An 11,043-nucleotide genomic window follows, 5' to 3' on the forward strand; every position below is an offset into this window, starting at 1 on the left:
GACCCACTTACAATCATACTTTGTTTTGTTAGTATTCAATTTCATACCTCATAATTTGCACCATGCACTAATTCTAGCTAGCTTCTTATTAGGGGGTCAAGAAACCTCAGATCTACATTCAGATGAAATTGATGCAAAATCAACTCTTCACTCTTCTGTGGTTACTTTCCTCTTGGTAAGGGTAGAAGAGACTCTTCAGCTATGGTAAGCAGCTCTTGGAGGACACTCCAAAATCAAACCATTGTTCTCTAGTCTTGGGTAGTCCCAGGACCCACATAAAGTGGGTCCCGGGTAGTTCCATTGCCTCTGTACTATGGCCTTCAACTGTCTTGGATCAGAGTTCTTTTGTTCTAGGGTTCACTCGGGCATGCTTTTCTATCTTATTCGTCTTCCTCCTTTTATTTTAAGTTTGTATAGTTTACATATGAAAGATTTAATTTCATGTTGTTACTGTTCTTAAAATACTTTATGTTGATTGTATTACTTATCTTGTAATGTGTTCATATCCTTGTTTCCTTTCCATACTGAGTTGTTTTTCCGTTTTGGAGCCCTTGGACTTACAGCATCTTACTTTCCCCACTAGGGTTGTAGCTTAGCTTAGCTTATAATAATAATAATAATAATAATAATAATAATAATAATAATAATAATAATAATAATAATAATAATAATCTGCATATGCAAGGAGCTTGCTTTCTTGGCCAAACAACATGTCATGTGTATATAGTATGGAAAGTAATGGACCATGAACACTCCTGAGGAACACCAGGTATCACATTCATATACTCACTATTGTGCCCAAGGTCTATAGACCTTGATTGTGCCCATCAACAATATATCTTTGCCATCTATCACTTGAAAATTCAATAATGATACTAAGAAAAGACCGCCCACTCCCAGCTGTTTGAGTTTGAAAACAAGGGCCTCATGAATAACCTAGTCAAAGGCAGGACTAAAATCAAGGCCAATCATGCGAACTTCCTATCTGCAATCAAGGAATTTCTGTAGAGCATTAGAGATTGTAAGGGCATCACATGCTTTAAGGCAAGGCCTTTACTAAAGCCAAATCGCAAACTAGGGAACAGATGATAACCCTTAGCTAACATATTTAGACATTAAAATTTTTTTTACATAATGAGTTATGAAATTTGGGTGACATTCAGCTGAAATTGAGCTACCACAAACATTTACCAATTCTCCAAGTGCTATAAGAACCTCTTCATGCTAACTTGTGGAAAGTAACAGCTAATCCAGGAGCTTAAAAATCTGCAGTCTATAAAAACAAAGGAAAATACCTTTTGGGTCTACACCTCCATAAGCATCAAGGTCCATCAAGAGAGCTTTAATTTTACGAGACCAAAAAGCTTACCTAGTTAGTTTAGCCTCAAGAAAACAGGAATGAGGAAGATCACGTTTCTCATTACTTTCTTGTCTGGATGTTAATTTTTTCTTTTTTCTTTGATCGCCTGGCCCTTTTGGCCAGACACGTATAAGTCCCAACCTTGCATTTATTTATATATACAATATACAAATATATATATATATATATATATATATATATATATATATATATATATATATATATATATATATATATACTAAATCATAGCAGTAAAACAAAATAACCCAGATTCAAACTTTATTTTCCACCGCAAGACGCATTTGTTCGTTTCTTACCAAAAACTACAATAGATATTGCAGATAAGGTCATAATTTTATAAAATACTTTTATTCTGTCTCATGCCCAATTGTTACTACATGTATGCAGAATATCAGCACCAAAATGAAAGTAACTCCAGCAATTACAATGTAAGTTATTTGATATATTAAAATCAAGAGTCCATGCCAACCCTCCTTTTATTCACTGATCCATAATCTCCGGTGGCGTAGTACACAGAGTCCGGCATCATACCATACTCCGAACCGGAGAGTCCTTCCCGTTCTGATAATTTCCGATTCCGTTTACTCTTGAGAGCAGGGAACCAATTTGTGCAGTTAACCATGATGATCATGGCTTCCACTACTGCTACGACAGTTGGTATAATCCATATCAGTGGAGACGAGGCCTGCTGGTGAGGGCGGGGTTTAATGTTTGGAGGTGGCACTCCAGGGGCACGAGGTGGTTCTTTTTGGTTAAGAGGTATCCCTGCTGGTCCAGAAAACGTGAAGGTACCAGTATTATCGCTGAGCGTTAGAACACCCTTCTCTTCTAGCTTGATTGCCTTTTCCTCGGAAATTTTAATGTGGCTCATGCTAATAGTACCTTGCGCATTGGTTAGTTGCAAGCTATTCGATTTGAACCTGTTGATTGTTGCGTTAACTAGAAGTAACTGGGCTTTATTTTCCAGTTTGAGCTCCTCAAAAACGTCAATCGTGACGCTCTCAAACCTAGCAATGACGGGTTCACTGAGGGCCTTGTCAACGTTCAGCGTTTTAATTCGAGAGTTGACTACCGACAGAGCTTTGAATCCTTTGTCACCAGTGAGCCAATCAGCAGTGGAACTCTCCATGTGCAGGTGTGTGACATATTTTGGCACAATATTAACCTTAGAGTTTGCTATTGTCATAGAAATGTCACCTACGTCATGACAGGTATGGGCTTGAATGAATGTTGCCTCTGTGATGTTATCCAAGTGTAGGTTAACGCAAGGGGTGCCTGAGACGGCCAACTGTCCGATGTCTTTGAGATAGACCGTTTTGATTTTTCTTCCAACTTCACTGTCCAGTTTGTCAAACTGCACATGCTGGAAATAAAGTACAGTTGTATTTAATCGTAATCTCTGCTTGAAGTATGACACACTTTATTAACACTATTATATAAATAAAGTACATTTAAATATTTTTTTTTCTTGGACGTTACTGAATTTTATAGCATTCAAGTTGAAATAATAAAATACACACAGTACTTTGTCATTTTAGTCTAGACTGCCTCTCAACATCACTGAGAAAGACAGTGTCACTGTGGTTAACTTCAATAAACACTAGAAACAGTAAGAATATATTTTACCACATAGTAAGAATCACTTTTTAAATAAGAATAGCCATTTCTTTTATCAAAGATGTGTCACTCATAAGAATTCAGGGCTGTTCATCAGTAAAGGAAATTGTTGTATATTTACAATACGTAAAAGGATGATATCTTATGTTTGATTTAAAGAAAAAAAATAATGTAATTTTAAGTGGAAAATGTTGATACAGCATAGCTGTAAAAAAAAAAAAAAAAAAAAAAAAAAGTGGAGTTTGCGAAGCCCTTGCAAGGAGGTATAAGTTATGTGTTGGGAAACAGCAAAACCCATGGAACATCAAAATTAGTTTGATAAGCTAAAAAATAACCCAATGGTAGTAAGGGACCAAAGAAGAAGTACAGGAAACATATACCCATCAAAAAGAGAGATGGATCTGTTATAACAACAGAAGATGAGGATGGAACACTTTCGTGAGATACAAAGGGAATAATTTGATTGATATACCTGAAGCTGAATAAGACCTTGATGTGCCCATGAATGAATTCAGTGTCTTTGAAGTCGAAACTATAATTAAAGAACTCAAGAGATGGAAAGCCCCTGGATTCGATGGAATAACTGCTGATATGATACTGGCTGAAAATGAAGTGACTCCCAGAGTAATTACAACATTATTATGTAGAATGTGGCATGAAGATGCAAAACCTGATGAATGGGAGTCAAGTGTGTCGGTGAAAATGGCAAAAAAGGAGACCTGAATAATTGCAATAATTACGTCAGTTGTTATGAAAATATATAGTACTGTATGTATATTCTAAAGAGACTGGAGAGAAAGATTGATGGAAAGCTGAGAGATGAACCAGCAGGATTTCAAAAAGGTAGAAGTTGTACTGACCAAATTTCAATTCTAAGACACGTGGTACAAAAAATGCATAGAAAATAGAAATCCACTTTTGATGGCATTTGTGGGCTATGAAAAAACCTTTAATAGTGTACACCTGCCAATTTTGGGGAGAGTCTTGGGTTATTATGGAATTCCTCTTAAATATGTAAATTTAATTAAGTCTGTCCATGAGTATAGAAAGTACAAAGTTAAAGTCAATGGAGTCCTATCAAATGAAGTTTCCGTGAACAGCGGAGTACTCCAATGGAATGTGTTGTCACCTATGTTGTTTACCTCCTCGTGGATTTTGTAATGCGTAGAACAGTCAGAGATGGTGGAGAAAGATTAGACTGGATTGGTGATAGGAATTTAGCAGACCTAGAGTATACTGATGATGCTGTCCTTATTAGCAGAACACCACAGGATTTGCAATGCTTGGTTACCAGAATGCATGAAATATCACACGAGGTTGGGGTCAAGGTAAATAGAAGAAAGACAGAAATAATGAGAACGGAGTATGCAATGGAAGATGAAATATCATAGGAAGGAAAAAGGATTAATGAGGTAGAATCATTTAAGTATTTAGGAACTATGATCTCCAATACAGGGTCTTTAGAATTACAGTTTACTGAAAGATTGAAAAAGCATATCAGACTATGGTTAGGTTAAGTAAAATTTGGAAATCAATTCGCCTGAAATTACATATAAAAATCCGACGACATATCAGTTTAGTGAAATCGGTGTTACTCTATGGACACGAGTCATGATATGAAATGGAACAATCTCCAATAGATTTATTAAATTTGAGAACAAAGCCCTGAGAAGTATATTGGGACTTAAATGGAAGGACAGCATTAGAAATGAAACTATAAGAGAGATCAATCGAGGTTCATATTTGGAAGAGATCATGAGAGGTAGATGGAGATGGTTTGGGCATGCTCTTCGTACTCCCCAAGAGAGATTAGTTCACCAAATGTTCGGCTGGGATCCACAAGGCACTAGAAGAGTTGGAAGACCCAGACCTACATGGCTGAGGAATATGAAGCGTGAAGTAGATGATGAATGGAGAAGTATTGAATTAAAGATAGAGACGACTGGCGAAATTTAACCGAGGCCCTTTGCGTCTGTAGGCGTAGGAGGAGGAGATGATGATGCTGAAGATGATACATATACTGTATATATATATATATATATATATATATATATATATATATATATATATATATATATATATATATATATATATATATATATGTATGTATGTATGTATGTATGCATGTATGGTAAAAGTATATATGTATCAAATATACTTGTACATATGTATGTATATATATATATATATATATATATATATATATATATATATATATATACACACACACATATATATATATATATATATATATATATATATATATATATATATATATATATATACACACACACACATATATATATATATATATATATATATATATATATATATATATATATATATATATATATATATATACAAGAAACAGGGAGAATGAAAAAAAGGAATTGCTTCAAAGTGGTTGACCAGATAAAGATTAAAGCTCGGTAGCAGTCGGTATTACGTTTAGCTTCCTGTTCTAAACACAGAACCCTTGAAAAGAAAATCCTGAGGTTATTTATTGCTTCACACATTCACTTATAAATTAGGCTTCATTATTAAGATGTTCTATCATTTCTCGTTCCTTATGGATACAAATGGCATTTTATTCTTTATTTCTGATAATCTCTCATCATAACGATTCTCGTATAATCAAAGAATTAATAAACCCAGTCATTGCTGATATTGTCTTCAGTCTATGTTTTTTTTTTTTTTTTTTTTTTTTTTTTTTTTTTTTTTTTTTTTTTTTTTTTTTTTTTTTCACAATAGTAGTAAAAGATTGCAGCCTATAAGAAAATTTTAAGCCAGAAAAAGGGCTCCAAGAAAAATTATGATTTCTATTAAAAAGCTATATCATCCAGGCTAAGAAATATAATAGATTAATTCATTGGCATCAATGGATGGCTGGTCCACCTCTTTGGATGGTTTAATCCCTAGAGGCTTATAACACTTTCTTATCTTTACTGGCTTTACGCAAGTGTCACAAATTTATCGAGATCCCGATACACAAGGTCGTGCCTATCTTAGTAACGTAGTTACCTTTAAAGGTAGACATCTCATATACACTTACATCCGTCTCCCTCTCTCATCAGATAAGAAAAAAATAATCATACTATATATATATATATATATATATATATATATATATATATATATATATATATATATATATATATATACACACATACATATATATACATATATATATATATATATATATATATATATATATATATTTATATATACACGTATATATATACGTATATATATATATATATATATATATATATATATATATATATATGTATGTATATATATGTATATGTATATATATATATATATATATATATATATATATATATATATATATATATATATATATATATGTTTCTTAAATCAACTATTCATCGTATGTTTAACACGAATAAGCTTAAGTGATATTACTAGAAATATAGCTCTTGCGTTGCCAAAACTCAATTTCAACCCCCTCCAAAGTAGTTATTTATAAATAATAGTCTCTAAGAGAATTCAAATCAACTCTTTTATTCATTCGTCATCAGTTATTTCTAATCAAAAGACATTCCTGCCACCATTGAGTTGAAATGCTTAGCATTAGTATTGCCTGCACACATACAACTTTCTCTCTCTCTCTCTCTCTCTCTCTCTCTCTCTCTCTCTCTCTCTCTCTCTCTCTCTCTCTCTCTCTCTCTCTCTCTCAATAAACTAACTTACCGACTACGCTCCCTAACCGGTACTTTTGATTTTACTTAGGGTAATATACCTCATCTATGTGATCGAAGTCACACGACATTATCTCATCGGAGAGTAGAGTGCAGAAAGGCGATGCCTGGTGGACAGCTTTCCTCGCACTTCCAAAGCTCGACGTCAAGGTCAGCACGAGAATTCCGAGCAGAAACTGATGCAATGTCGACTTGGCTCTCTCCATGTTGCAATTTTCCTACCCTGTCAAGATAATTGATAATTTAGAGCATGCCTTGAATTACAGAATTTTAGTAAATATGGAATTGCAGTATGTTTTTGTAAGCAATTACAATAATTTAGCGTCTAAATGTGTTAACCATTGGCTCAAGAATGAACTAAAACGTATATTAGTATGTATGTATGAATGTATGTATATATATATATATATATATATATATATATATATATATATATATATATATATATATATACATATATATATATATATATATATATATATATATATATATATATATATATATATATATATATCATTTCCTCCTACGCCTATTGACAAAACAGGCCTCTCTCTCTCTCTCTCTCTCTCTCTCTCTCTCTCTCTCTCTCTCTCTCTCTCTCTCTCTCTCTCTCTCTCTCTCTCTCTATATATATATATATATATATATATATATATATATATAAATGAATGTGAAGATATATATATATATATATATATATATATATATATATATATATATATATATATATATATATATATATATATATATATATATATATATAAATATATAAAATTCCTCAAGAGAGATTAGTTCACCAAACGTTCAGCTGGGCTCCATAAGGCACTAGAAGAGTTGGAAGACCCACGCCTACATGGCTGAGGACTAAGATTCGTGAAGTGGGATATGATGAATGGAAAATGATTGAATTAAAAGCTCAAAACACAGACGACTGGCGAAATCTAACAGATGCCCTTTGCGTCAATAAGCGTAGTAGGAGATGATGATGAAATATGTAAAATATTATGCGTCTCATGCGTACTTTTAGGTTCACAGTTGAGTCAGAACAGTGTATCATGTCAGATGCAATTTCACAACGTACATTTTATACCGTCCCAATTATACAACCAAGAGAATCTTGGAAGCTGTAAAAGAACCCATTTGTTTCTCTTCACATAGATATATACATGTGTTCATTCAAACATACAGTACACTGTTAAAAAAAAAACTTAATTTTAATCGGAAATTCTCCGTAAAATAAATCCTGTTCTCATCCGTATTTCAGTAAAAATAGGCGACCGTAATTTTTACTCTACTTGGTTATTATCTTTCACTCCTTAACGTCAATATATCCGTTTTTAAAACAGCAAATGCCTGGCAACATTTATTCCAGGATTTTTACCGTTTTTAATGCAAGTTTTTTAACAGTGTATACATACATACATACATACATACATACATGCACACACACACACATATATATATATATATATATATATATATATATATATATATATATATACAGTGTATATATATATATATATATATATATATATATATATATATACAGTATATATATATATATATATATATATATATATATATATATATATATATATATATACTGTATATATATATATATATATATATATATATATATATATATATATATATATATATATATATATATATATATATATATATATATATATACAGTATATATACACATTTATATATACAGTATATATATATATATATATATATATATATATATATATATATATATATATATATATATATATATCGTGTATGTTAATATCAATATGTGTGTAATGTAAGTATACACTATTTTGAAGACATTTCTTCCTTGTGACATCTAAACGCATTTAAGCATTTTAAAATTTAAATGGCTATCAAGTTAAAAACCCTGAAAGTTTTTAATACTACAAGGAAAATATTGTCAGGGCTCATCACTAAAAGTTCACAAATAATTTTCATATCACAGGTAATTCTACCTTGTTTTTCTGTAGAAATAAAACCGTATAATTTCTGGTGCAGCTGACCTTTTAATCCAGAATTCATCTTAAGCAGATGAATTCTTTCCCGTTTTCCTTCAGGCTCCTTTTGACGAATCCAGTCACCTGTTGGATGATTAATCACCTCACAGATGTTCTACGTTTTTTTTTTTTTAACTTTCTTCATTTTTTCTTAATCTTTTATTAGTAGAAAATTAGATTGGCTTTAGAAGTAAATGACAACTCATCTGTGAAGCACACAATTTTGGTTTGCTAAAGTTTTCATCTCAGGAGGTTTAGGTGACACGGAATTCAGGTGATTCTTCCAGATTAATGTGGTACTTGTACAACACTCATACGGTTAAGATCTTCTTTCACTCTTCTTGAACGAGATGAATCTAAGCTTTTAATCAGTATCCCGGTTAACACCTTCATCCCAGACTGTCACTTTACTTCGATGGTTAAAACACAAATATTGCATTTGGTCGTTTCATTTGGTTAGGAGAGTTCAAAGATCTACACCAGGCCTCCCACTCCCTCTTATTGTAAAGATATTGGCAAACACAAGATCTGTTTCGGAACCAATCAATTTCCTTGTCCTTCCTATAATTACTCTTTTTAGTTATTTGTAACATTGCAATAGCTTTCAGACAACATTTTTACCATGCGTACTAGCCAGGTGCTACATATCAGCCACTAACTTTTAAATTCACATCATCGTAGTACTACAGTATGTGGAAGTTATTGGCTTTACATTTCCTATACTTTTTAATTCTGAAACCCATTTCATATTTTTTTTCTCTCCTTATCGCACGACGACGTTGTTCCAGTTTTTTTTTTTTTTTTGGCTGAGGACTAAAAAAACATTCCCATCACACATGTAGAATACACAAGAACCATTATCGTGTCAAATGAATAGCTAGTAATACAAAGAGAAAAGATAACTTTTCATGAAGGTATGAACGAAAGTGAAAGCCATAAAAAACCCCGACTGGTTCTTTTTCCCATAACTGGATCGGATTATAGATGGCTAGCATGTTGAATGACAAAGAAAGTGAATTTTTACCTGGTCTCGAATATAATGGCTATCAAATGATGACGTTGGGATTCCACACTATTCTTTAAATTTTTGAGTATATCTCACCGGAGGAGAAAGTATACTGCAGTTCGAGGCAGGTTTATCTATCAATGAGGTTGTTATCAATGTTATCGCCTGACATGATCAGACGGATGAGAAGCGTTCTCTGTTGCCTAGCCGGCAGATGTCCATGTCACTCAATCAAAAATGTCTTTCGACAAGTGATATTCCTGAAAATAAGGTAAATGCATAGAACTCCTCATTAGAATAGGCCTATATATTTTTCTCGAAAAAGTAACCTTCAATTAAAGAAAACTTTAATTGGCAACTTCGCAATGAGGCCTAACTGTTAAGCGATTTCAGTTTTAATATATATCAGAGAGAGAGAGAGAGAGAGAGAGAGAGAGAGAGAGAGAGAGAGAGAGATGGCAACTTATCTAAAGTTTGCTACAAATCTAAAGTAAAACGCATGTTTCATCTGACCATCCAATAATGGTTAAGTATTCATGGCGCACGTCACATCGGCTAACAAGTTCTTATAATTCATTTAGAAGTCTTATCACGTCTTGGACTTTTCACGACTGGTTTTAGTACCCGACTGATTAATAAGACTTTTCTTTATGATAACAGTACTTTAGATAATCTAATATCCTTTGGCCTTTATTGCTCGAGTTTTTTTTCATCTTAGATAAGATACAAATTTCAGTTATATCGAACTCTGGTTTAGCATAGATGGAATACGGAAAGGATTTCGATTTAAATTAGTCCACTTTTTTGTTTAAAGTCAACTATATTCCTTAGAATATCATTGAAATTCCTTAGAATATCATTATTCATTGATTTTTTCTTTCCTTTATTATACATGTTTCGAGATAAGTGAAGTTTAGGTCCCAATGTTACAAGTGAGGAAATATATTTTCTGCTCTTCAGACAATCACGTCTTCTTTCTTCAAGATTAGATGCGTCTGCTGCTTGTAGCCGACAAGGCATAGAGACAGAGATCAGTATTTTACATCTTATCTATTACCTTGAGAGAGAGAGAGAGAGAGAGAGAGAGAGAGAGAGAGAGAGAGAGAGAGAGAGAGGAGAGAGAGAGAGAGAGAGAGAGAGAGAGAGAGAGAGAGAGAGAGTTTTCTTCCGTAAGCGAGTACAAGGAAATTGCCGTGTCTACACGTCTCTCTTTTCATGTTATAAGCCTTAAAAAACATTGCTAAGAAACAGGGAATGGCACGAGAAATTGTTAGAGAGCTA

The 11,043-nt window shown here is 32.7% G+C and overlaps 1 protein-coding gene across 1 annotated transcript; it reads right to left on the reverse strand.

The window, feature by feature from the left end:
- Positions 1-1,626: 1,626 nt before the first annotated feature.
- LOC137650129 (uncharacterized) lies at positions 1,627-9,932 on the reverse strand. The gene is made up of 3 exons (XM_068383267.1): positions 9,781-9,932; positions 6,762-6,943; positions 1,627-2,744 (listed from the first exon to the last, which is right to left on the reverse strand). Exons 2-3 carry the CDS (start codon positions 6,924-6,926, stop codon positions 1,833-1,835), a joined length of 1,077 nt encoding a protein of 358 aa, XP_068239368.1. The 5' UTR covers positions 6,927-6,943; positions 9,781-9,932; the 3' UTR covers positions 1,627-1,832.
- Between the last annotated feature and the right edge of the window lie 1,111 nt (positions 9,933-11,043).

This window comes from Palaemon carinicauda, chromosome 11, assembly GCF_036898095.1.
Source record: "Palaemon carinicauda isolate YSFRI2023 chromosome 11, ASM3689809v2, whole genome shotgun sequence".
In the NCBI taxonomy this organism is placed as follows: Eukaryota; Metazoa; Arthropoda; class Malacostraca; order Decapoda; family Palaemonidae; genus Palaemon; species Palaemon carinicauda.

What these genes read in the sequence shown, in the direction of transcription:
- LOC137650129 (XM_068383267.1), bottom strand. Translation starts at nt 6,926, where the DNA reads ATGGAGAGAGCCAAGTCGACATTGCATCAGTTTCTGCTCGGAATTCTC. An exon ending in ACTTCGATCACATAGATGAG is followed by an intron (nt 2,745 to 6,761) that starts GTATATTACCCT and finishes CTTTATTTCCAG; the next exon opens with CATGTGCAGTTTGACAAACT.